Consider the following 27,071-nt stretch of genomic DNA (forward strand, 5'->3'; position numbering starts at 1 on the left):
GGGACGAGGAAATGAGTCAAGCCTTTCAGACTGGGGTTTGAGTCCTGCATGAAAACAAATGTCAACATAGACTTTTACTTTTACGTTTTATTTTTAGACTTAGTTGACTTATCATTTACAGTTTTTTTTATTATCATTTTCAATTTTCAGGGCACCAAGACTACTTGGTTAGGTGTAGGGGAAAGATCATGGTTTGGGTTAAATAATAAGTCAGCATTGACTTCTGGTCTCACAGAAGACATGAGCAGCGATTTTCTGATAAAAAGCCCTGAGGGCAAAATTCTACCACATGCCAGGTACTTGCCTCAAGACTGAAAGCGCAAAGTGGGAAATAAATATAATATGTAGTTTACATTAAACACAGTATATAGCTTTTCCAACATACACCTGGGTGTTAATAACCACATTGGCTATTCCACCCTGGGTGCAAATAAAGTCTCCTAAAGCTCCTCGTGTGCTTTTTCCTTACATGCAAGATCACATTGATGTAAGCATTCAATGACATGGCGTTTAAAAAGTTACCCTGAATAATGGCCAGAAGAATGACAATGACGAAGAAGAAGAAAGTTATATCAAAGACAACTCGATAAAGCTCGTATTCATCTCCAGCAGGATCCTCGATCTCATCTCCAATGCCTCCGCCAGCACGCACACCCACGTACATGTGGAACAGGTAACACTGTAAGGTAAAGGAAACACGTCATTTGGTGCAGACATGAATGCGTCAAATTGTACTTTTTTTTTTTAGATCAAGAGTGACTTACAGTCATCATGTCATCACATTTCATATCTGGTTCATCTTCATCCTCGCTCTTGTTGTAGAACTTGCGGAAGAAATTGAAGGCAACTACTGTGTAAAGGTACACCACCACGGCCAACAAGCCCACTGTCATCATGAGCTGGCGGAGACGAGAAAGAAACAGAGTTAGTACATTCAAACTGAGGAAAAACTAATGGTGCCGAGCTCTTTCTGCACTTGCCTGTTTGCCGTTGTGTGTGACAGAGGACAGGATAGTACGCAGAGTCTTGACACCCATGGCAATATCCAGCAAGTGACAGGCGAAGAAGAAGTTGTTGTAATGCCCAAGCAAAGACATTATCGTGTACCAACAGAGATACAAGAAAGTCTACAAAGAGATAACAAGGACGGTTATTTCTCCTTCTTTTCTGCTTGGAGTAAAGTCATATTCACATCGTATGATATGTGCAAAATACACATAAATATGGGTTTGCTTACACCGTCTGTGAACACAACGCCAAATTTCCAGATCTGGTACTTGATGTCAATGGAGGTCGCCCTAAAAACATCCAGCAATGGATCCATTTTAAATTATTAGTTTTAATGTTGAAGAACACCATCTAATGTGCCTCACTGCACAGCGTTGTTGGCTGAACGTATACTATACCATGCAAACACGGAGTTGTCTGGTTCCTCCTGTTTCTTCTCATGTTGCTGACTTACATCCAGGGAAGCTAAATCGACACCCAGGAGTTCGGCGATTCTTTCTCGGCCATAAATGTCTCCATACTTATCCAAAACCTGGACACGGATATTACATCACACATTAACACGCGCTCAACAGCCCATGTTTAAACCACCGAAATCAAACACAACTCACCTTTCGTTTGACAAATTTATCCCAATAGTTGTTTGGGAAAGAGCTGTGAAACAACGGGACATCATTCATTATTAAGTCAAGAAAGAAATCCTGTTCATCATGCTGAAAATAGTTTTCTTGTGTCCCTACTTAATCTTGACGCTATAAAGAAGCATCTAATAGGAGAGAAATTATTTCTTTGTCCACATACGGTGTATTCAGGACCAGTCGGTCCCATTGGCCCTTAATGTCATCATCCTCAGGCTGCTCAGTGATGTAGAGGCCGTCAAACTCCAGCTTCCTTGCAAGTTCTTTCTCCCTTTTAAAGATCACCAGTGGAATCTGAGATAAAGAATTGCAAATGCTATTAAACTGAGGTATGCCAGTTTGGGGAATTAATTTCTGGTATGAGGCGGAACAAGCTTCATGGTGCAGCATGTCCAAGAACAGTTTTTCAGGACTGGTGACTGTTTTACAAAGTAAATCAACTGTTGTTTACTGTGTGCCCGTCGTACCTTGAGACAGTTGTAACCGATGATACAGATGAATGAGATGACTGTGTGCAGGATGGCAAGGAAGGCTAATGTGGGCTGCATGTAGCCAGTGCTCTCCTCTAAATAGAAATAAAGTGGGACGTCTTCCTCGTCTTCATCTTCTCCGTCATTTATTCCAGATCCCTCAGCCTCCTCCCCTGAGCCTTCAAACAACCCAGAGCCTTCAAACAGCCCACTTCCCTCCATCAGTCCAGATCCTTCCATCTCCTCACCCTCAGGCGGGGTGTCAGACACCTAAACAGAACAATATAGAGACAAGGCAGCTTAGTAATGGGTACTTCCTTTGATACAAGCATGTCACACTAGGAAACATATATATTGATGTATTATTGTGTGGAACACAAATCTTTCAAATATGATATTGTCTTTTTACCTTGTAAAACAGCAGAATGAAGTTCAGGGCGAATGCAAGGAAAAGAGCCAAAAAACGCAGGTTGTAGAAGTTTCTGGAGAGGTAGTTCTAAAAAAGAGAGATGAATGTTGTGGTGGGTGCTTTGTGACATGGAAATGATGCCAGCAAATCAGTTCTGTAAAATATAATAACAAATAAGTTACCATGAATTTATTTCTTTGGGTTTCCAGCTCAGTCCAGATTTGAAAACCTTCCTCCTTTTTAGACTTCTTCCCTTTTTTTGCTGCAGATTTCTTCCGCTGCTCTGGCTGTTCTTCCTCTACGCTCTTGGATTCTTTCTCTGCTTTCTCTCCAGTTTCAACACTGGCAACCACAAACACAGTAGGGCCGCTGCTTTATTTCTGTATTTCATCAGCATCAAAATGAAGTCAGGATGCACTAAGGCTGACACAGCTGCATTTGTGCAACCCTTTGAATATGCCATCTGTTTGAGTTGTCCCTCCTCTCCACATCTCCCAGCTCTATACTGTATAGTAATACTACAAATATAATGTATACATTATATACTGGTGGTAATGTTGGTAAAGCAGCATTTAGAAGCTGAGCAGAAATTGCGGTATGGAATAATTCAAGGCATGTACCAAAGCTGAGAACATTAAACCAAGTTGTTGAGTAAAATATTCTTATCTACTGAATATAGTCTGTTATCAACAAATTCGGAGAGAATATATGTCCAGAGCAAATAAATATAAGCAAAAAAGAAAAAAAAACAACAACTCAGGAGCCTTACTCAGCCTTTTCGGGCTCTGGAGGAGGTTCCACTACAGGGACAGGTTCAGGTGGTTTTTGGGTGGTATCAGCCTCTTCTGGTGGCTTTAATGAAACAAAAGCAACATAAGCAATGGTCACAACTCTTTAGCCTTTCTTATTTTTTGAACGTTTTTTTTGTTCTTTTTTTCAAGAGACTTCTAAATGAGACCACTAAGAAAATGAAACCTCACTAAAACTTAAATACTAAAAAGCTGCTTTATTTACGTTAACAATTTCCAGCAACGTTAATATCTGCAGCTACTCATTCAAGTAACTGCAGATATTTAGTTTGGCAAATTCTAATTTTTATGCCAAATCAAATGCCTTGTGTTCTGGCTCCATTGTTTTTTTTTAACACTGAGACTCTTAGTTGTGTTTATTTCTTGTTTTTGCTCATAGTAGCTGATATTAAATCTGGTTAGGTCTTTTTTCTTTACATACTTTTATTAGTATAAGTATAAGTACTAGTACTGGTGTAAGTATAGCCAATGTTTCATTACAGAAATTTAATTGTGATAATTAAACCAACAGATCATAGCGATTTTACAATAACCTGCATGTTCTCTTCTATCACTCATTAAAGAAACCTCTAAGAAAGTGAGCCACTTGTATTTGAAATGAGTTCATGTGGGTTAACCCTAAAGTGTCTTGGTCACTATCCAGCTAACTGTCAATAAATCTGTACTTTATTATGTTTGGGTTTAAAGGCTAATATTTACATATTTAAGGTGCAAAAAACTCACCATTTTTCTCTTCGTTATCGGGGTTCCTTCAGGAGTTGGAGGCTCAACAGGTGACTCTACACCCATGTCTCCAAGTCCACCTGGAGCATCCATACCTGGTATCCTTCCACCCTCTTTTTCCTGGGTATCCTCCTCTTCTTCCTCTCCACTGCCAGTCTCCCCAGTGTCCGTTACACCTCCAGTGTCTTGTTCTTCCCCTGTCCCTGGCTCCCCCGGTCCATCTCCATGCACATCATCTTGTGTTGGATCTGGCATGCTTGCTAAAATCTCAGTCACTGTGATATTTTTAGCTCCCTCCACTAAGCCACCTCCAAATAGTGTTTGCCAGATGATCATAAAGAAGCCTTTGCACACATTGTAAATGAAGTGTAGTATACTCATTAGGATGGTCCAGAAAAAAGTGGACAAAGCCACTACAATCTCTTTGATGGTCATCTTTCTCACTCTGCGATATTGTCTGCGAAGATTACGGAAGGTGAAAATACCGAGGAAGCTTAAAAAGCTGTTTATGAAGTCGGCAAAGGCAGAGCTTGACTCAGGCTGCCCTTCCTCTCCGTTACTGTCTTCATCACCTCCTCCACTTGCTCCCCCTCCTGCTCCTGCATCGCCTACACCTTCATCTCCTTCGTCATCTTCTTCCCCCTTTTCCTCTTCCTCCTGCTCTGAAATTTGTGAGGCTATATTCATCTCAAAGATGGTGTCCTCGCAGAAGTTGACAAACATTTCCATCTTCTCTGATTCACCGCCCTCATTGACGACATCAAAGATAAACTGTCGTTTGGACTCTCTGACCTGGGGCATCTCCCACTGTCTGCGGTTTACTTCACTGATTTCAAAGTAGATGCGCTCAATCTTTCTGCTGGCGCCCATTATTTCAATACGGCCCAGGAAGGGGCGGAAGTAGTTTAGCACACTCTCTGCTTGCTCTAGGAAGTTCTTTAGCCTGGTGTCATGGGGGACGTGTTCGGACAGGTTGGTGAGCAGCACTGCGATGTTGAACCCAATGTCCTTGGCAGGCTCTTGGAAGCGATTGGCAAACTCCTCATAGTGGATCATGTCATTCTCGTCTGCTTCAGAGCAGGACAAAAGAAACTGGATCTCAGAAGGAGAGTACTGTTTCTGACTGTCCATGGCCTTCTGGAAGTCCTTCTTGGAGATCAGCCCTCGAGGGTCAGTGACGTAATCGCGGAAAGCATCCGAAGCCACAATGTCTTTCAGTTTGAGGAACATGTCAAAGAACTTGAGGATCATCTCCACATTGCTGGAGGACTCTACCAACATGTCTACCATCTGGCGGGCAATTGTACCATTTACTATGTTTCCTGAGTAATGAAGAGTAAAATTCAAACAGAGGTTTGAAAAAGACAAGACAGGAAGATACTAACACTGCTGAAAACTGCAGAATAAAAACTCTTTTACCCTCTAGTAGTGACAGCAGCATAACAACCATGTCTTTCTGTAGGTCAAGAAGCTCCTTCAGCAAACCGATTTGGCTGGAGTCCTGTGACCATAAAGAGATGCAAAAGATCTTACAGTAATGATAACAAGTCTTTTATCATTTGGAAATATTAGGGGATTACATAGATGTATAGAGATGCAATAGTCATTGGTGAAGTGGAAAACACAAGTCAGAAGCTTCAACAGTTACCACACAAAATTATTTGAACATATAGTAACCCAAGTACTTGTTATGACATGAGGGGTACATTCAAAACACTGAGTGTTGCATACACTCACATTCACAACAAAGAGAAAGCTGCAAAGAGACGTTAAGTAACATGACCCTCATGCTGGGAGAATTTGTAGAAAATAACTAGGAAAACATGAAATTCAAAATAAAAACTTAAGCGGTATCCTCCAGCTTTAAATACATTTTAGTGTCAACACATTTGTTCCTTACCTAATTAGAATTATATTATTAGTATTTCTATTCTATATTATGTTTTTGCATATGAAATAAAAGCACAAGTGAAAATGTCAGCTTTTCCTATCTAAAGAAATGATTCAATCTTCATGACAGCTTTTGTGACAGAGCAGCCAAATTGGCTTGTGTCAACCCATAAATAAACGGTCCATCTGCAACACTGTTGTCTCCGCCGGTCTACAGGTTTTCATTGTAACAAAACACTGTACCACGTGCTAATTCATTATTCACTTCATTATTACTTCATCCAGAGAAAAAGAAACTCGGTCTTTGGTTAGAAATACTTTCTGATGCCACTGGCCTGGTCTGATTCTCTTTGTAAGATTTGTGTTCAGACGCACATAGCCTAATCCTAAATAGGCCATGGACTGCTGTGAGCCATAACAGACGTTATGATTTTTGAATTGACATTTCAGATGAGTTGAATTCCATGGAATACAAGCTCCAATATATGTATACACTATACAAATATACACTAACCTTGTATTAATGCTTAAACAGAGTTATAACCAAAGCAAAAGCAACACAGAAGCCACAAAGCAACACAGCACAAATGAAAAGCATACTCCTTCAGGTTAATTATTAGTGAATGAAGATGGCAAAAGAACTGTAACCCCTGTTAAATGTGTGCACACAAAGTGGATGTCACATTAACATGTATATTGCAACACCAAATAATTTCATATTAAAGTGTATACTCCAACAGAGGAGGTTAAAAGTCAGTCTCTCTCTCAGGAAGTTTTATAGCCACCTGCTTCATTGTTATTAATTACCTGATTCAGCAAGAAAGAATGTTTGCTGTTAATTATAATATTGTTGGTTATATATGTTGGTGCTGTACATTGTGGTAATTGCTTAATAAGGTTTTGTAGTAAGGGAAATGTTGCTGCGGTAGTATGTTATCCCTGTGGCCTAATGTGATAAGTTAAGTGTTTAGAAAAAGACGCACACACCTGATAATAATGTGCTTTGTAACTGTGTGATCATACCTATGATAAAATGCAACATGCCCATGAAATTCCGGCTGAAAGATGAAATAAGAAATTGGTGCTTACATTGAAAAAAAAGACAAAAAAGGTTTTGGGGAGAGCAAAACGTTTCATTATGTATTAAAAACGTCATATATATGTTTTAATGACCTGTGCAATATTTTAGAGTTTTACATGACTGTATTGTGTACAATCAAGCTTCTGTTGGGGATGGGATGTTATGGGATGTGGTTGTTGACATACATACCTGCCTGCCAGCATAAAAAAAAAAACTGGTGCATACAGTGGAAATTTTAATTTAGATTTTTTTTTAAAAACAAATCAATCAAAGAATTAAAGTGATATGCACATTCCTTAAGTACGTCTTTATAATGTATGTAATGCACAGTGTTTCAAAATGAGATAAAAACACATGTTAAATGGACAGTTATTTATCTTTGTGTCTTTAATAAATTGATTAAACGTTGTTATTGCTCCCTTGCATCTGTGGTTTGCATTAACATTTGCAAATAACGATGTGTATTGTACTTAGTTTTATTTCTGTGTTTGAATTGTTTTAATTTGGGCCTTTTAGATCCTCCATATTACACAAACCCCTGACTAAGACATTTCAAGTCAAGTATTCTTATTTCCTATTAAAAAGCAGGTGGGTATTAAGCATCCTGATAAGGGAAACCAACATTGAATAAATTACAAACTAGTAAGCACAATATCACATTAATAGATAAATAAAATGAATACATACTTTACCCTGCATTGACCATGTGGAAGACAGTTTAGATAATAAATGAATTATTAAGTTGTTAAACAATCAAAACATTTTTACATTTTCAAATACTTACTTACTTACATACATACTTATGTTTGACACTGAAACAAATTTTAAATGATACATCACAGTTTACCTTTTGGAATTACAAATCTAAAATATCCCCTGCTCACTGGCTTACCAAAGTGTTCTTAAATATGATGACTGCAAAACAGGACAGCCGATACTCGTGACAAAATCAGGTCAAGAGGGACAGCGCACGGGAAAGTAATTTTGTGTTAGGTGCGTATGCGTTAAGCGTATGCTGAGCTGGGAACTTATGGATGACGTATGGCTCGACTCTTAACTTTAATGTATGATTAAAGGGTTATGCATGCAAAACACTGTGCTAATAATAAAGGCCATTAGCCTCAGTCATCTACAGAGGATGACTGCACCGTATAGAGTGGAAAAGTCATGTGATTTCCCTCAAAGTATTTTGACTTTGCATTTGTAGCGACAAAGTTGCAGCATGTGGTCGGGAATCAATGTGATTCCACATTTTCAGTTACAGTAGGTTGGTCTGCTAAACAGCTAAATGATCTTTAAGTGTATTTTACATTTAAAAACACTTAATATATATTTCAAATTGCTTTTTTTCCATCCAGCAAAGAACTGGATGGAAGAAAAGTTATTTGATGACATGTATTATATTAAATGCATATCAAAGCCCTTTTATTTAGAGCAAACATGTTGACAGGTCATAGTAGGAGAAGCACAGGTTACCGATAACATTAACAATGTTCTATTCAAGTGTCCCAGTAAGACAGTGTGACAGTGAGCCCTCATGCACATTATCAGGACCTTGAAACTGAAGCTGCTAAATGGTACTCAGTCATTTTATTATTCAAATCTGTGCTTTTCCAACTGTGACGTGTCAAAGTTCTGTGAAAAAGGCATCAATTCAGAATAAATGAGAATAAATGAGTGAAGAACCACTCTGAAACCAGCACATACTGGAGATACAAATAAAAGATTGAAATACTTGGAGAATGGAGAAATCCAAAGTGACTTTGCTCTCTAAATGTAATGTTGAGGTGCACTGTACACTATGCAGTGTATACTTGCCTCCTATTGAACAAAGCTTTACTACTAAGCTTGGACAGCATACCTTTTTTCATGCACATGTAACGAGCCGTAGTATGGTTTAAACTGTCAACATCTAAAATCTGCACGGTGGAAATGAACTCAACTGCACAAGCACAGAAAGAAATTGCTGAAGACTTGGCAATGATGTGGTGATTTAGTGGTCTTCCACTAACATAATGAACAACAAGTGCTATGTTAACTCACTTTGTAACACTCATCATAACTACAGAGAGCCAAAATCACACACAACATGAGCACCAATGCACAACTGGGGTAATACTTTGATCTAAAGGGCATTGTGCCTTTCATGGTTACTATCGATCTCTGCCATGGTCACTGAAAATGAAATATCTAATGAGATCAAAGTTGTGTAACAGATTTATTCTGTCAATATTGATCATATGAGTGTAGGTTTGAGGTCAGGCAGCTCAGTCCACATGTGAAGCTGCAGAGAGGCAACACTGACTTTGTGTTTCCTTTATTTTAGACATTTTCAACGTGAAAAGAATAATTTATAGTTGAATCATATGTGCGTACCTGCGCCAGCTTCATCATCATGTGGGCAAAGACATGAAGGAACCCGACAATAGCATCCCACAGCCTGCTGTGGGCCAGGGACTGCTGGTTGCCAGTGCAAGGGCCCTGAAGAGAGAAGCCGTGTGTTACATACAGAGTAAACAAACAACCAGCTGGTGTTGTTGCCTGATTTGTTCAAATTTTTACCTGAATATATTCAGTTAGACTGTTGAAAATCTGCTTTGCCACTGTCATAGCTTTGGAGAAATTCTTTTTGCCAGGGTCATCAATGACGTCCTTGCCAGAGTAATACCAGTAGAAATCACTGATAGACTCCTTGATTGAAAGAAATGAGAGGTAAGCAGAGTGTTTCTACACATAAAAATACTTGTTTTATTTACTATGTTTTATTGTAATGAGACTTTTTTTTTTTTTATCAGGGTAAAAGGTCTAACTGGCATGTAAATCCCTTCTTAATTAAACACTTAAAAATACCGCATTTAAAATACTATATACGAAGTACTTACAGTGTCCCGATCATCTGACTTTCTTGATTATCTGAGCTACCCAATAAAAAGCCTTTGGAAGCTATAAAATGACTGAAAATTCATGATCGAAGGCAAAGTTGTGCAGAAAAGTTGAAAATTGCTACAAATTCAATCCCCAATATGGCCTGTCTAACTTGTATTTCTAATCTTTATCAACTGCACCATCTTTAGGCTGCATTAAAAGTTGCACCTGGAGTCGGAGGAGGTAATCTACGGTACAGATGATGATGTTAATGGTAGTTGTGCTGCCTGTCTGAGTCCGCAAGTAGTTCTGAAAATCTGCAGCAAAATAGAAATCATTTTTAGTAACATTTAACAATGTTTGCCTTCATCAAATTTATGACCTGGTTTAAATCTGATTTTAATCTCAATTCAAATGTGAGCCACTCTCACCGTTATTGTGACCCTCACAAAGCAGCTGCAAGAAACGGAAGAGGTCACAGGTGAACTCGTCGTCTGACATCACTTTCTCATCTGAAAAAAAAATTAAATCAACAAAAGTGTCAAGTTACATCCATCGGGTTGAGATCAGACTAAATACAATGGTAAAAAGGTCTTACTGGTAGTTACTGAACCAGATTGCCTGAGTATATGCAGTGTGAGGATCGTGAATAAAATTCATCTCTCAACTTACCATCATATCTCAATGGATTTTAGTCACACACTCTGCAATAACCACCTCTGACCTCTGACTGTTGCTTTTTACAATAAACTAAATAATGTGTCAGACTAAATAAATGGCATAAATAATATTAATAGAACGAATACAAATGACTGTAGTCTGACATACAATCACATGTCAAACAACATACACAGGAGGCATCAGCCTCACATGCACACAGTTAACATAAGAACAAAAACTGTACACAGAAACATATCAGACGTACAAGTTGCACTAACAACATGTATAAACTAAGCAGACAAAACTAATGCTCGGTTGTACAGATAGAAAGACGGCATTAAAGTTAAAACAACACAATTCTCAGGGGTGAACTGGTGCTTCTGGAGTTTTACTGTAGGGCTGATTAATCAACCTGTGCATTTTATTATATTTTTTTTTTCTCCAAATAATGTTTAAACAATGTAAAAGATAAGAGAAAATCAGCATTTTAGGTGTGTATCAGCCCATACATAAAATCACTGCACCATTTTCAAATATTCTACAAAAAAATGTATATCTACTTCTATGTGGCCTTCCCAGTCCACCACTGGCCCTAATGGACACACACACAGACGCACAGACACAGAATCATGCAGCACACACCAACTTTGCTCTAATGCAGCAGAGTTAAATGTCAGAGAGATTGGGACACTGTCCATCACAATGTTGAAGGAAATCCAGTGCATGATATAATCTAGTACATCAGAGAAACTGACTTCCTACTTCCTACAGACTTGCAAGTGCTCTGTTTAATTGAAGAGATTATGCTATAAGGTAATATCCTGATAGATTTGTCTGCACCAATATGCAAATTCATTAAGATTGACTGCAGTTTCCAAGATAAGAACTCTCTACAAATGATGTGACTGACAAATGTGAAAGAAGTTATTAAAGTTGTGAGATGAGGAGCTCCATTAATGTTCATGACAAATATTTTTAATGAAGGTTTCACCCAGAGTAGTTTTTCATGAGCAGAAAAGATCAGATTCCATTCACTGAAGTTCTGAAATGAACAAGACACGTGAGGTGGGGGCTCTAGCTATGGAAACATGAAAGATGGACAGAGGCATCCAATCCTCTCTTGGTGGAATTGGTGGAAAGTGTTAGATAAAGATAAAGAAGTGATGGAGCGACAGGGGCAGAGGAGAGTAAGAGGAATAAGAGAGCAGAGAGGCAGATGGACAGAAACATGATTTACCCCGATCTAGGTTCAAGTCTGAGGACCATGAAAGGAGGGACAAGGGAGAGGTGGCAGTGATCGTGGGGAAGGGAGAGAGGATCAGTGTGTTGACAACAGTAGAGGACTAAGAGATGAGGAGGGGGAGATTAACAACATTCCTTGGCAAATTCATTCAGGTAGAATTTCAAATGAACCTCCACAAAAAGTTGGTAAAAGAGTAGGTGAAGTCAAACAAGTCACATACTGACGAACAAACTTAAACTGATCCAATTTAAACTAAAAATCCTTAAATCTAATCCTATCTTCAATAGTTATCCAAGTGTTAATGATATTCAATGTTAGGAAATTAATCATTCAATTAAATGAACATTTGTACAGTAAATGTTGCAGATGGAAGATTAATTAATAGATGCTTGAAATGTGTTCTACTTATATATTAATTGAAGTCCTATATCGATTGATTCATTTATTTTCTATGTTAATTGTGAAGAGGAAAATATCTTATTTACAATAATAATTACAAAAACTCACATATTGACTATTCTGGCTCAAGTGTAGCCTGCTCCATGATCATCCATCCAAAATATGCATGATTGTGCTCAAAAATATGATTTCCCTGGTGTTTTTGGTGCAGATTGTCTCTAATCTGACACAAGCTGAGCGTATTTGTGAATTCTTTGGACATTCACAGTGCTCAAGTCAAGTGAAGACACCCACAGCTCCTGCACATGTAGAGCTGATTTCAAACTACATCAAATAAGCATGATTTTCATTTAGCTTATTTGGGTTTACTTGCTGTGCACAGTTACCAATCTAACATAACCAAATGCTGAACTGCATCTGGTTAGATTGTGTTTAGGCAACCTACAATGAAAGGTTGTTAAATATATTCCATGTGGGCTTAGCAAATGTTGCTCACAGGAGCAAGGCAGTCTTTATATTTGCATTTGATTCGTCATTCAGACAAACTATGTGCCATTTTCACATGTATCCCATCACTGGTGATTGTGTTCTTCATTGCATAATGAGTCAGGTGGGTTAAGTATATTCAATAGTGTAATCCATTACGTGGAAATATTAAACAATGGCTTTTAAAAAGAGTGTGGAGACTTACTAGTTCCCTCCTCTGAAACCATGCCCAGCCCCTCTGCCTTGTTCTGCCTCTCAAAGGCATTTAGATCCAGGACACTGCAGAGGACATAAACCAGTTCTGAGACTCCCGACCCCTCAAATGAATGCACTTTAGTTACTTAAGTAAAAGTTGTACGTTGTGTTCATGGATTGAAAACTGACCAGCAAGTCTGCATCAATGCCTGGACACTCAAAAAGAAGCCTACATCCTTCTTATCCTTTAAGTACTCCAGCATTTTCTGGCAAAAAAGAGTGGTTAATACATATAATAATAATAATACAATATAATAATATAATACATTTAAAGGTGACTTCAAATTCAAAATGACATCATCATCTGTTTTCAGAACACATACCCGTTGAACCTCACTGTTTCCGCCGTTAAGGATAGAGATACCCAGCTTGAGGGTTGTGGTCACCATTGGGCCAGTGTCACCTAAAAAAAAAAGACAAAGTCATGACCTTAGTAAGGGTAACCTGAATCACAGTGCAGGCAGGTTGGCAGGCAGAAAGTGCAGAAAGAAGCATGACTACCTTTACAGGCACTGATCATTTGCAGGACCATCTCTGCAGCACCGCGATTATGAAGTCTGGACTGTTGGTACAGGAGCCTTTGTTTCTCCATTTCTTTTTCCTATGGTGGGCGTAAACATTATGAGCATTAGATGCTGTTCTACTTCACATTCAGAATTTAAATAGATAGAGTGGACTTTCTAAGGCCAGATTGATGAAATAGTAAGTGGTGGTCTAAAACACAACAGGATTGGGCTGCACCACCCATTTATAAATCCATATCTAAGTTTGAACAGTAAATCTTTCCTAAATTCTTAGTAACTACTAGTTTCACTAAATCGGGCTGTGCCATTTAAGCTATTTGTCATAGATAGTAAAGACTTAAAAAATATATAAATTGGTTGATAGGAAACATCTATAGCATTGTCTAAGTAAGAGCAGTAAAATATGTGAGGGATAATGTAGAGCAGGTCATTATTGCTCCACGAACCCCAACAGGGTGATGCAGGACTGAAGGGACAGGAACGGTCTGCTGTACAGAAATAACACACCGTGGAAAGCTGTGATTGACCAATCAGAATCGAGTCTGGAACACAGCAGCGTAATAAGTGGACAGGAAGTCACTGTGACAAGAAATAATAGCATAACTTCCATTCCATTACCGTTTTAGAGGCACAACAGATATATCTTTTGTAAATACAGGAATAACTTAGTAGTATCTGCACTGTTAAGGATCATCTGCTCACGTTGCTGGTGCAGCCCGCTCCAGGTGTTCATTCAAAAAGTTGTCCACTCTATCCACTCATATTCTCAGTTTACTTTCACATTCACTCTCCTTTCACTCAGGTCCCTTGCATTTCACCTTATTACTGTCTAATCAACCATTAATTACCATTTTTTTCTAAAATGCTCCATGATTGTAACATCATGTATCTATACACAAATAAAGTGATATTTAAAGAGAAAGTATCTAATAATTTATTATTATTTACTTATAAATAACACATCATGCTTTTTCTCTTCTATGAAAATATTCTGGCACTGGCAGCATTTTCATTATGGGTTTCTACTGTCCATTTACAGTACCTGTTTGGCTCTTGCACACATTCTGTCACCCCACTTTATTAGTCATGGAGTTGTTACTCTATTTCTTCACGTTTGCTATCTGGAGCAAGCGTTAGACTACAGGAAACACCCCCACTGGTTTAGCATTTTAGCCATATGTCTCACCAAAGTATCCTTATTGCAGCAGTCCTGCAAATAAGATATTTTGGACAAGAGCTGTAATCTCTCTGTATTGGACATATTTGGCATTTCATAGTAGTGTGACTTTGCGTCAAGATATTGTTCAAAATATTCATGAAAAATAATATAAAAACCCAAAAACACTTCTCTGGCTGTAAATTTATAGCACTGAGCCGATTAGGAATGGCATGCCATTTACAGCAAAGAAAGAAAATGGCAATCAAATGAATATCTCTGAATCCAGAGGACAAATTGACATTCCTCTGTTCAGCCACATCACATATCAACTTATAGCATCCAACATTGTGTGACCCTAAAACAACCCTCCACCCTCGGGCTCCCTCCCTCCCGTCCCACGGCCAGACCCCCCTCCCACCCACCCATGTATGCCTGGCCATGCTCTACCCACTATGTGTCGTGGAATTGGACCTCAAACTTACACTGCAGTCCCTGACTATCTAATGAAACCTGATATGCACTGTGCGATGTGTGTGAATTGACTTTTAAAACCATGACTATGTGTGTGTGAATGCTTTTAACGCTGAATGTTCTATACTGGCTTTCGCTGTAGTCTGTCAGTATGCTATGTGAGTGGGGGATGGGAACATTGATCAGTGGCATTCAGTTAATAAAGGCCGGTGTTATGAGGGTGAGAGGGATTACATGGAGCGATGGGGAAAGAGACAGAAAGAAAGACAAATGGGACAGCTATATAAACTGGGAGGAATGACATCACTAATCTATTAGTTTGTGTTAAATCTCATTCATAATCATTCACAGTTGAGAATTCGAATTTGAATGGCCTTTAAAAACACATCCAATATCATCTCCTGGCCTTGTACAGCCTTTTAGCATGTCTAACTCCCCAGTTTGATATAAGCCCTAAACCATTTTCAAGGCATTTTTGAATTTATAAATACTTTTTAGTGTTTTAAAGCGGCAATCAGAGTTGACAAAGCACAAAAATGGTTTATGGGTCAATAACCCATCTTTAACAGATCAGCTCCAGTTGTGAAGTCAGCACTGCGTCTAACAACGTGTACAATGTGTGAGACTTCGAAACTTGTCACAAGGAATGCAGTGAAGGCCTGCACAGTGGCAGCTGGTGTCGCCCTTCACAGTAAATCATAAAGTATAAAAAGCCCTGTCAGTGTGCTCCAGTTCAATGAGCCGCTCAGAGTCAAACTAGACAAATACAGTGCGATAGGCTACGCAGTGTAAACGGGAAAAATCTACATTTTCATTACACAATGCTCGATTTTCATAACTTAAACTACAGTGGTTTACATTGTACATCTAGCTGAGTTGATGTTAAAAAGTGCATTATTATTGGTGTGGCATTTATTATTTTGATTATTATTAATATTATTGGTGATGTTAAATTAATTGAATCTAATTAGACCCAATCCAGATTCAAGGAAAAAAAAAAGTGTTAACAGGACCAATAAGTCTTCCAGTAATCACTAAATGGCACATAATATAAGTGCTTGTTAAAAACTGTAGAACAATAACTTTTTGTCTCAAGTAGTAATGGGGTTTGAAACAATTAGGAAACGTATCGTAAATGATATAGTAAGAAAAAACTCTGGATTGGAGCTTTCAGTTTCTAAATCAAGCAACTCACAATGAATGAAGCACAGCATACGAACAGGAGGAGACAGAGCGCAGACAGAACAGACAGAGGCACCGAGACGAAACAAAGAAGGAGAGAGAGAGAGAGAGATGTGGTAGTGAAGTAATGTGCCGATGATGACGTCACTCAATGCATCGAGAGCTACCGCTCCACTGTGTTCCTGGTCCCTAGCCCCTGGCCGCCCATTACCAGTTCTGACTGTCGCACCTCAAAGGACATCTCATCCTCAGCATTTTCCACCATTTCCTCTCCCCCTTCTTCTTCCTCACCAATATGGCAACTCTAAATAAATGGAGAGGAAAAGAAAGAATTATGAGCATTTCAAAGTACTTTATGCACATAGCAAACATATCATGGCCGAAACCCTCTGCAATGACTCACCTTTGCCATAATGTCGGCATATGCCATATAAAGATGATCAGTATCAAGTTTACTGAAATGGGGACAAGAGAAGACAATTGGTGGTTTAGGAATAACATGTTGCTGCGAGCTTCTACTACATCTCAGTGTCGCTGCATGAGCGAGAACCTATCTAACCTCTTTTCTGTTAGAGCGGTGCGACTGAAATGGAGAATAAGCTGGTGGAGGGGATCTGGCTTCGTTTCTTTCTCCTCCTCTTCATCTCCTTCTTCTTGCTCCATTGCTTTCTGGGATGCATCGTGAGAGGAAAGGGTAAGTTATGTCACAGAAAAAAAAAAAGAAGAAACAATTCCACACGAAACAGATGTGAGGTGACACTCACAGATAAGTCATCTATCATCCTGTCTTCAAATGAGTAACCCTCAGTGTGAAGCCAGTTGCGTTTGTACCCCTCAAGGAACATGTTTGAAGCTCTGTGCCTGCAGATCAAAAAACAAAACATTTCACTTGTATGTGCGGTTCTATACATGTGCCGTAGTTATTTTGTGAACGCCTTCTCACCTTGGGATGTTGTACAGTGGCGTCATCCTAAAACATGCGACCACAGCTCTGCGCCTCTGCTTGGACAACAGTTTGTGCCACACCATCTTCTTGGATTTAAACGGGTGCTCCGTCTATACCAGAGAAGGTAGACATTCGCAAAGTGGCCAAAAGAATTGATATGGAAACTTTTTTATGTAAAGCTTGAAAAGCCTTAAGTCGAACTGTAGTTAATAGTTTTTCAACTGATTTCCCTTCAACATCTGCATCATGTTAGTTTAATATTTTGAGCACCAAAACATATGCTAGAAACCTGTAGTTAAAAAAAACATGATGACGGTAAAGTTTGAATTAAAGCTTTGCTGACATTAACTTGAATAAAATCACTTTGTTTTATTCGCTGTATTGGTTCATACTGCATTAATTACTAAGGTTTCTCTAAGAAAATTAGTAGGGATTTATTGCTGTATCGTTAGTTGTAAGGCAGCATCATTTTGCTGTTCTTTAGTATGTGAAGTTCACACAACAGTAAAATGTTCATTTCTAATTCAAGTAAATATGCAATTAGTCAAGTTCAATCTTGTTTTTCAAAGCTATTTCCATCTCTGTCAGTACTCTGTGCTGTACTGTCTACACAATAATGTGGTTGAGAGGAACCACTCACCACTTCAAGGTGGTAGAGGACAGCAGAAACCTCTTGCACTCTCTTGACAACTTTCACTGGAGCGTCAGCATCTTCAGCCTTCCCTGCCATCTCCTTGTACAGAGCCATCTGCCAGCGCATGGATGGGTTGTCCACCTGCCCACAGCACAGGGATACAGAGCTTCCTGAGACGTCTTCTGACTGAGTATCTATTATCACAAATCTGATTCCTTGGAAGTCAATGCAACACTGTTGGACTTAACAGTCCAGGAATTATACCTTGCCCTGAAGATGAAGGTTGTTCTGCAGGAACTCTCTTACTTCTTCATCAGTGTCTCTCTGTAGAGTATAAAGGTTTATCAACCATTGCCCTGCTAGGATTGGCTTGAGAGATAACACTGGTACACCATATTAAAGTATTTAACATGACACAAATCAGACCACAGATATTTACCAGAATTAAGTTCATTCAAAGTCAGAAAAAAAACTACCAAAGAGTATCGGATCTTGGCCAAGTTGATAAGCTCCTGATCGGCTGGAGAGCACATGTTGAGGCCTATGGGGAGCATCTTTTTCAAGGCAGCCACAATAAGTGAGGTCTGCACAGAATAACGATCTCCGCGCTTCTTCTTCTTGGTACGTTCGGTATCTGAGCTCCCACCCTGAGAAAAGGGACAATAAACCAAAACGCATTCACAGTATCTCACGTAATGAGGTATGGCATCAAAGTCAACACTGCTTTGTATCAAATACATTACAGCCTTTATTCAGAGGTAGGCAGCCACTTTCATGGATATAAACCCTCATTAGTAATTAACTATTTCTCCTATGATACTAGGAATGACTGCAACACCACAAGATTCTATGTAAAGGCTACCATACATCACACAAAGTAAATATGAACAAAAATGAGTTTGTCAACACAGTCAGTATTCATTAAAATTCATGACAAACCTGATTGTTTTAATACTAACTATTGAACAGCATCCTACCTTTTAGTAATGACTGAGCACTGTACAGTACAGTGCTGACAGTTGATCTCTCCGTGTAGAAATACCCAGCTACATTCGCTGGGGATTCTTATTACATTTGTTACTGTCAACAGTGTGTAAATAAAAAGTAAGTGCCTACATTTTTTAAGTCTTCTTCCTGTTATTCCCAAAATATAAAAATCACTGTTTCTCTGAGCTCAGACTGGTAAGTAGGGGGTATAGTGAAAATGTGAGGGCAAAGTGGGGATATAGCTGGCTTTGGGAAAGGGGAGCTGAAAGGAATGGGTCTTAAGTAAATCAGTAAAATTGCATTTACAAAACGTGCAACAGAAAACCGATTTCATTCAAGTGACATTCACCCATTCAGCATTCCTTGAAAAGAATTTATAGCTACAGCAAACGCTTATGTTTTTCCTCTAATTGCGAATTGAATGGATGTGAACAAACAGCAGTCCTTGGTGAAAGATTAAAATATTAGATGAAGTTATGGAACAAAACTCTTGAAATTAAGAGTTAGACCTATTAGTAGCAGGCTGTTAGAGTCACACACCTCCTGTAAAACAAACTGACTATGGGATACGTCCCTGTGCTCGCCTCCTGAACTCCTCTTCTGTTTCTGTCAGAGTTCAGTCCTTCTGTTATCTGCTCTTTCTGGAGTCCTCCAAGATGTGCAAACGTATGTGACAGCTTACAATATATAAATGCATTTCGCGATATGAATGTTTAGTCTATTAAATGCATGCTCTATGAATAGGTCACAGGGTATTTCTATTTGTGCTGTAGACGTGTAACTAATAGGATCACACAGTAACAGCCACCTCGCACAAAAGTGTAGGGTGCAAAGCTACTGGATAAACTGAGAAAGTCAAATAGTAAATCTAACTATTTGATGGGTGATATCAGTACTACTCATTATCACTCAGATATTAAAGATATGCTGCTAGAAAGTCGCTAATATGGCTCACAGTGGCCAATTAATGGGTTTTACAGCGAGATCTGCCCCTTAATTAACTGAACCACACAAATTCAGACACATACATTAAGACTGAAATAGGAAAAATAACAGAAGAGGCTAGCTACAGCCTTTTCTTACAGCAATCATTTCATTATAGGTGTTTGTTGGGGGTGTCATGTCAGACATGTACAATTAAGCAAATCCCCAAAGGCCCCATGGCTCACTATCCAAGTTATATAGCAAACACTATCAGAGCCAGATGCACGAACTCAGTGCATAAGCCACTGCTTCCGCTTCAATTCAGTGCCAGATGCAAGTGTGTTATGGAAGACTAGTTTAGAGGAAACAGGGTGCAAAGCATTTCGGGGGAATAATTTAATCATTAAATAGATAATAAGAGTGAATTAATGTATTGGTTAGGTTCATGGTCATTTTGAGCACATTCTGAAAAGGGGACCCAACAAATGTTTTAAGAAATCTGCTCCAGTGATGTTAAGCATCAAGTCATGTGTTAGTGTACATACTAGGAAATGTACAGTCCAGGAAACTAAACCATGATGTGAAATGGCATTTCCAGGGAGGAGAGAAGAAAGAGCACAGAGAAGACTACATCATCCCCTAGTGGCAAAAAGCTGCATTACATGAGCTACAGGTCAACCATCCTTCAATGAAAAGAAACAAAAGACATACTAGAAGACTCCAACTCAACTATGATCAAAAAAGAGCAAACTCAGTGACAGGATGATGGCACTGTGCTCTCACTGCCACCTTGGGCTTGGTGTAAAGCGCAGTGCCATGAGCCCAATTCTACAGCTGAGTACTTTCATCAAGCGCCTCCAGACTCCCCCCCTCACACACTGGCAGGACTGGGGATGGCCCACAGGCAGGGCCTGCCCTTTTGTCCAGCGATCCTTTATTAGAATAATGTGAGTGTCTCTCCCTAGTGCATATTCATTGCAGTTTTTCCTCATGTTTAATTTTGCTCTGGTTACAGTACAGTATGTGGGTCTTGTGTATGACATGGAGTGGTCCAATCTAAGACTGTGTGTCAGTTCACAAGTGCAGAGACTCGTACACTGGGGTATAGCAAAGCTAATGACAGCGTAAGTGGATCCAAACTCCATCTGCTGCTACTTTGAAGAAACTTCTCGCTAGGATTTTCATACTCTATTAATATAAATAACTATGTATTTATAGCAAAGACTCATTATGGACTGTTAAGTATTCATGACTAAGCAGATACAGCTGCATGTCCAGAAAAAGCATTTGTCACTGGCACTGAATTAGTTGTCTCGGGTCGTGTCCCTCTCAATGGAATGTGCACGACTTTGTGTGTGTGCTTGCTCTTGAGTGAGGACTTGTGTGTGCGACTTTGGATGTGTTAAAGCGCATGTGGATCGAATGTGCCAGTGTGCTGGAGAGGTTGATGAAAAGCTCCCTCAAAGTGAGGTGCCATGCGGTCAGCACAGCGGTCGTGCAGGAACAAAGTCTAACCTCTGAGTCCCCGCCCTGGAAACCCAGCCGCAACCAAAAAGAAGAGGACAAGGGACAGCCAAAGAGAGAATATTGTTAACACAACTGCTATAGTTCTCAAATTTTGCGAGTTAAAATCAAACCTGCTAAAATCATTGCAGGCTTTGCTATTTTTAACCAAGCCCAATAAAGAAGAAGAATTTAAAAAAAGTACACATACAAAATCAAAAGCTACCAGAAACTTTGGCACTGAAAAAAATCTTTTAAAATCCTGTACCTGGTAGAGATGATGCACAGGTCTGTTTCTGTTTTTAGGTTTAGATTGCTTTGTAGGATTATAATCAGTGATACAATATTTAGAATTTCATAAAAAAAAAAAAAACATACTAAGGATAATATAGAGTCTAACAAATTGCCATTTACTGACTGAAAATGAAGAAAGGACCACATTCAGTTATAACACAATGTGCCAGCATCATTGCCCTTCATTAGCTCACCTTGCTCATTTTGCTCTTGCTGTCAGCGGTGAGGAATGACATGTTATTGATCTCATTCATCACCACAAAGTTCTGTTCCTCTCGCTTGAAGTTCTACAATAGAGAGAGAAACAGGAAACATAAAGTAAAGGAAGTGGGCTGCTACACATCCCTGCGGTTAAAGGCCAAATGAACACACTCACGTGAGATTTAGACCAGAAAATAAAGACTTCTCCAACCATTCGGAAGAGCTCTTCTGCATCTGGGTCTGGGCATGTCAGCCAACGTGCCCTGTAGCAGAACACATTACAACAGGACTTCCCAAAGTCAAAAACAAGTTTGGCTAATGAAAAAGAGAAGTGCACTTAGTAAAGTGCAGATGTCAGTTAGGCAATCTCTGCTACAACTAACCATAACCTAACCTAAGCTATGGCCACTGTAAACGTTACAAGATATTTATTCAACTTTGGTCCTTCTGGCATTTTTGTAATTGTAGACACAAACTGCAAAAAAAACTGGGACTTATTCATGTCACATCGTTGTGCATAACTTTAATGGATCATAAGATAATAATCGTTAAAAATGAGACCAAACTTTTCTATGGATGTCTGTTTTTGAGCCACGAGAAAAGCCAAAAATGTTGCCTGCACCAGATTAGGTAACGCCTGTTTTCAGCCTGGCCAGTTGCTGGAAGTGCCTTTTCAAAGTGAAGCAGCTGTTGATGATGAACAGCCCGGCTGGTAAGAGGAGCGAGGGGTCAGGCATGCGACCAAACGCATGATCTCTGCGTGCCATTATGTAGCAGTAGTCCGTGCCAGACAGCAGTGACAGTCCAATATTTTAATATGTTGGTGTTTGAAACTTCATTGTACCTGTTGTTGTCCACATAGCGAATGAGTAGAGGGTAGAGGGCATACAAGTCTCTGCAGAGGACAGCAAATTCATCACGTATGGTGCCGTCTTCCTCATCCCCCTCTGATTTCCCCTCCATTCGCAAATGGTCCTCTTCAGCCACTACCTTCGCTGTGCGTTTTTTCAGCTTCTCCATTGTTGGGATGAAGTGGGACTTGAGCATTTCTGGCTTTGCTCTGCTAACAATGGGCTGTGAGAACACTGCAAGAGAAAACAAATGGTGTCACCTCACTTGTATAAAAACTCACTCAGGTGTAAACTGTGACAGATTAATAGAGTTAAAACAGTGCTCACCAGCCAACCTCTTCATCCAGGAAGCCTCATCAATACCCAAGTTGTTGACTACAATTTTCATGATGCTGCCCAGCAGCTGATTAAGGTGTTCTGATGTGACATCAGTGCAGACCTGGCCCTCCATCTCAGGGAAGTTCTCAACTCCTCTCTCCCACCAGCGAGGCAGGTAGTTACACAGCATGGGCAAAGTGATTTCAATGACATGAGGCATCTCAGTGTAACGAGCCCCCGACTCTGCCAAGTCCCCAATCTCCTTTAGCAGAGCATCCAGCTCTGGAATGTCTGGACACAATTCCTGGACCTCGTTGGGAAGGCCTAAGACTTTAGCATTCACAAGAGAAGTAGTTGAAGAAATAAAATTTAGATACAAGACATTGCTGGGCAAAGGACAAACACTGAGGAAAGTGTAATGCACTCACTGGCTCTCTCCCTGGGTGTCTTTGTAGTGTAGACAGAGAAACTGTTGAATTCATTTAGTTGGGGCTCTATGAAGGCCACTGGCATAGCTGCTGCAAGGTGAGCCAAGCACTCTCCAAGAGCAGGCCTCTGCCTGTAAATGTAGAGGACAAGGGCAAAACATGCTCCAAAGTATCTACTTCTACATTCATTTACCGATTATAAAGATGCATGCAGATATAGAGGTACCTCTCAACATGTGGATTCTTGACAGTCCCTAGAGAGTAGATGCTGCACATGATGCGATAGCATGACATCTGTAGATCATCCACTGTATGCGAGCAACAGTGTCAAGATAAATGAACAAATAAACACTGTATAAAATCAGAGATAATACTGCTGTGAGAGTACTCACACATGACATCATCTCCAAACTGGTGCTGAGCGATGTGGTCAAACAGGGAGGTGAGCACTGGGAGCAGGGCAATGGTTGTGTAGTTAATGTTCTGGGAAACGCCTTTCACTTGCTTTAAAGGAGAAAAGTGGCACATTATGCCGGATATTCTGCTCCGATGTTTAACAGATCATTTGCAACAGACAACGATAGTAATATGTGCAAGGACATTTCCATTATTGTGTACTTCTCTTACCTGATTGCCCTTGGATACTTTGCCCAGTTTGAGGTTCTCTACCATCTTCTCTATATCGTCAGCAGCACTCTCAAAGAATGACCGCAGCCCTGCTTTCACAATCTCAGGCCCCGACTTCATTACTGTCCTAATGAAGTTTATATATATATATTTATATTTATATATATATAAGATTATATCGAAAAGCAAATACAAAACATAAACATTTTAATGCTGTTATGAATCTTGTGAGAAAGTACAAAAAAAATGTTAAACCTTGCATCCAATGATCGCGCCAGAATGTGAAGACAGTTAACGATGGCTGAAGCATCCGTTCCTGCACAGACAAATATAATTCTGCTGTTATGAGGCGCATACTGTATACACGTGTAAAAGAAGAGAAACTGTACTCGCTCTAACCTCAGTGACTGAAAATTACATTAGAGCCAAAACAATACCGCATGTAAGCAGCAAAAAGTGAAAAGATTCAGAAACATTGATGTTGAGGAAATGACATCTTACCAAAGAGAGAAACTCTGTGTCTCACCAGAGCAGACATTTTACAGAAGATACTAAGATGAGAAGGAAAGGAAAGGAAAGGAAAGGAAAATGCAAGACAAAGGAAATGCTGATAAAGGGGGGAAAGTGATAAATGAAAAGAACATATAATATAGCATCTTTGTGTGTTATATTATTGTAAGAGAGAGATCACCTCGCAATCATCTCTTTCTCCTTATTGGAAGAATGCCCACCACTACCCAGAACCTTTGCAGGTGTCGACAAGAAGTAGAGGCAGTGGTTTTTGAAATATTGGTTGATTAGAGGCATCAAGATCTGAGAGGGAGAGTTTTCAGAGAGAGGGAGTTCTCGCACTTAGTACGCAATGAGGAAAAGTTGGGTCTTCAATTGTGACCAGTCTAACTTTACACAATAGTCTCACCTTGGCAAAGAACTTGATTTCCTGCTCATGAGGAGACTTTTCCACTCGTCCACTGCTTACCACAGCCTCTGTAAAACACATTACAAAATATGTCAGTATCTAGACCAATCTACTTTACACCAATACGATTCTATGAGATGTGAAAGAGTCTGTTCTTCATCCTTGCACCACAGTACCGAGGTGAGCAATGAACTCCTGGGCAATTTCCATCCATTTCAACAGCTTCTGCAGGAAACCATAAGCAAATCTCTTCTCGATGGATGAGATGTCAGACTCCATATCTTTCAGGCCCCTAAAGTGAAACAGAATTTAACTCTTTGTACTTGAAAGATTTCCCCTAGGAGTTTCTGAGGCAACTTTCAAACTATAATGCAAATACAATACTGGTACAAAACAGAAAGTATTACCTAAAAACTAAAAATACTATGTAAATTTTCTTTACTTACAGTATTATTTTTTCCTTTTCAAGCTCTGATACGACTAGAAGCTGCTACAGACTGGCACAGCTACAGGCATCATGAGCTTATTTTGATTGCTTTCAACTTGATCAGTACAGATGTAACCTGTCGTGCTTTAATCGTGTGTGTGTGTCATTTGAATTGGCAGGTGATCTGAGGATAGTGTCCGCTAGGGCCACACTGTTAACATCTTACATAACAGATAATATGTTAGCAGGTTACATTAAATGAAAAGTAGAGTATAGTATGACAGCAAATCTTTTAATAAATGTTCTTCTGCATTTTTACCTTGTGACAGCATATCCGTTAAGCTGCAGGAACTTGAGCAGCTCGTGAGCTTTCTCTCTATCTCGTGCCTTTTCTTTTGCTGTCAGCGTATCATAGGGCACCAGCAGAGGATGTGTTCCACCTCCTACATGAACAGAGAAACAGTTAAAACTCTTGAGGAAAATGGGCATTTTCCATGTGTACATACGCCTCCTCTAAAAAGCATTCCTACCTTTGGACTGCAGCTCCAACTTTTTCTTCCGTCCCCAGGTGTTATGGTAATTTTCTGCCAGCTGCTCTGCCATAGACTGTAAACAGAACATACACCATGAATATTGAACAGATGCTAAGAGTATAGCACAGGAGGCTCAAATATTCACTGCCATACCTGCAAGTCTCTTGAAAGAGCCATGTGTGTGATATTAATGGGCTGTGGACTGTAGCCGTGGCTTGGGTCATAGGTTGCCTAGAACCGAAGAGACTTATCATTATATACTGCGGTTATAACATTATGAAGTATTAGTACATTCATCCAGCAGCTCTATACCTGAGCAGTCTGTGAGATTTTTCGTGACGCTGCCTTCTTCTTTTCGGACTCTTCCTCCTCTCTAGCTTTATCTATGGTCCACTCCCATGCAAGCATGGCTTTGATTGACTCTTTGATTGGCCAACGGTAGATCTCTTTGTCCTGCCAGAGGAAAAGTAAGTGTGAACAGAAGCAAAGACTGATATACATAAAAGTACAGGAAGAGTCAATGCACAATAAGTGATGGTCAACCTACCTTTTCTGAGAAGGTTTTGTATGGTCTCAGCATGGGGTGAGTTTTTGCATTTTCATCCAGTACCTCACCATATGACCAGTTGTTCTGGATCTGAAACATATGTGCATATGCAACATGTGTTACAGCTGTCATTCCTGCATACAAATATAATGGCTTCCTTCTTACTTGCAGCAAGTCTGTGTCCATTTGGAATTATAAATCCCCTGCTTTCCATCACACAATGCACTAAACTAACCTAGTATGTCGCTCCTGAATAATCAAAAAACAGTTTGAGACTATTGTGAGTGATTACCGTGCGTGAAAACAAAAGTTCTACCTTTTCAAAGGCCCATTTATCATGTGTATATTCAGCATATTTGTTGATAAAGGCATCCAGTCTCTCAGGGATGATAGTGCTGTGGTTGGAGGAAGAATCAGAGTACATTTAGCTTTAATTATTTCACGTATCTTTACAGCATGTCTTGAAATGCATAATGACACAAATCCTCTCACTTTGTGGTCTCTACTGGTTTAGGATCAAAGTTTCCCTCTGCATCTACTGATGCCTTTTTCTCTGTTTTGGAGGAGTAGCTGGCGTCTACATAGTCGGGAGGGATGGCTCCAGCAATGGAGCAGATGCATGGCATTGAAATCTTGAAAATCTCAGCATCAAATTTCTGG

At 39.6% G+C, this 27,071-nt stretch overlaps 1 protein-coding gene across 1 annotated transcript in view; it reads right to left on the reverse strand.

Annotated features, from left to right (window-relative positions):
• LOC139213044 (ryanodine receptor 1-like) overlaps positions 1-27,071 on the reverse strand; it is a 48,205-nt gene that overhangs the window by 1,709 nt on the left and 19,425 nt on the right. The window contains exons 52-103 of the mRNA XM_070843652.1: positions 26,904-27,067; positions 26,728-26,806; positions 26,412-26,501; positions 26,177-26,317; positions 26,018-26,095; positions 25,862-25,937; positions 25,651-25,774; positions 25,081-25,196; positions 24,905-24,972; positions 24,677-24,798; positions 24,487-24,536; positions 24,241-24,301; positions 23,986-24,112; positions 23,751-23,862; positions 23,585-23,666; positions 23,359-23,489; positions 22,940-23,260; positions 22,606-22,846; positions 21,937-22,024; positions 21,755-21,847; positions 21,279-21,293; positions 18,329-18,499; positions 18,117-18,176; positions 17,859-17,993; positions 17,216-17,328; positions 17,037-17,133; positions 16,832-16,941; positions 16,676-16,727; positions 16,484-16,576; positions 13,438-13,537; positions 13,260-13,339; positions 13,066-13,142; positions 12,887-12,960; positions 11,791-11,808; positions 10,325-10,405; positions 10,122-10,210; positions 9,591-9,719; positions 9,405-9,509; positions 7,716-7,721; positions 5,477-5,558; positions 4,058-5,379; positions 3,295-3,377; positions 2,708-2,867; positions 2,526-2,612; positions 2,114-2,386; positions 1,810-1,940; positions 1,620-1,662; positions 1,407-1,540; positions 1,238-1,298; positions 981-1,127; positions 765-899; positions 523-679 (exon numbers count right to left, since the gene is read on the reverse strand). Of these exons, the coding sequence (XP_070699753.1) occupies positions 523-679; positions 765-899; positions 981-1,127; positions 1,238-1,298; positions 1,407-1,540; positions 1,620-1,662; positions 1,810-1,940; positions 2,114-2,386; positions 2,526-2,612; positions 2,708-2,867; positions 3,295-3,377; positions 4,058-5,379; positions 5,477-5,558; positions 7,716-7,721; positions 9,405-9,509; positions 9,591-9,719; positions 10,122-10,210; positions 10,325-10,405; positions 11,791-11,808; positions 12,887-12,960; positions 13,066-13,142; positions 13,260-13,339; positions 13,438-13,537; positions 16,484-16,576; positions 16,676-16,727; positions 16,832-16,941; positions 17,037-17,133; positions 17,216-17,328; positions 17,859-17,993; positions 18,117-18,176; positions 18,329-18,499; positions 21,279-21,293; positions 21,755-21,847; positions 21,937-22,024; positions 22,606-22,846; positions 22,940-23,260; positions 23,359-23,489; positions 23,585-23,666; positions 23,751-23,862; positions 23,986-24,112; positions 24,241-24,301; positions 24,487-24,536; positions 24,677-24,798; positions 24,905-24,972; positions 25,081-25,196; positions 25,651-25,774; positions 25,862-25,937; positions 26,018-26,095; positions 26,177-26,317; positions 26,412-26,501; positions 26,728-26,806; positions 26,904-27,067 (6,784 nt within the window). The remainder of the gene's footprint in view (positions 1-522; positions 680-764; positions 900-980; positions 1,128-1,237; positions 1,299-1,406; positions 1,541-1,619; positions 1,663-1,809; positions 1,941-2,113; positions 2,387-2,525; positions 2,613-2,707; positions 2,868-3,294; positions 3,378-4,057; positions 5,380-5,476; positions 5,559-7,715; positions 7,722-9,404; positions 9,510-9,590; positions 9,720-10,121; positions 10,211-10,324; positions 10,406-11,790; positions 11,809-12,886; positions 12,961-13,065; positions 13,143-13,259; positions 13,340-13,437; positions 13,538-16,483; positions 16,577-16,675; positions 16,728-16,831; positions 16,942-17,036; positions 17,134-17,215; positions 17,329-17,858; positions 17,994-18,116; positions 18,177-18,328; positions 18,500-21,278; positions 21,294-21,754; positions 21,848-21,936; positions 22,025-22,605; positions 22,847-22,939; positions 23,261-23,358; positions 23,490-23,584; positions 23,667-23,750; positions 23,863-23,985; positions 24,113-24,240; positions 24,302-24,486; positions 24,537-24,676; positions 24,799-24,904; positions 24,973-25,080; positions 25,197-25,650; positions 25,775-25,861; positions 25,938-26,017; positions 26,096-26,176; positions 26,318-26,411; positions 26,502-26,727; positions 26,807-26,903; positions 27,068-27,071) is intronic.

Source organism: Pempheris klunzingeri, chromosome 14, assembly GCF_042242105.1.
Source record: "Pempheris klunzingeri isolate RE-2024b chromosome 14, fPemKlu1.hap1, whole genome shotgun sequence".
Classification (NCBI taxonomy): domain Eukaryota; kingdom Metazoa; phylum Chordata; class Actinopteri; order Acropomatiformes; family Pempheridae; genus Pempheris; species Pempheris klunzingeri.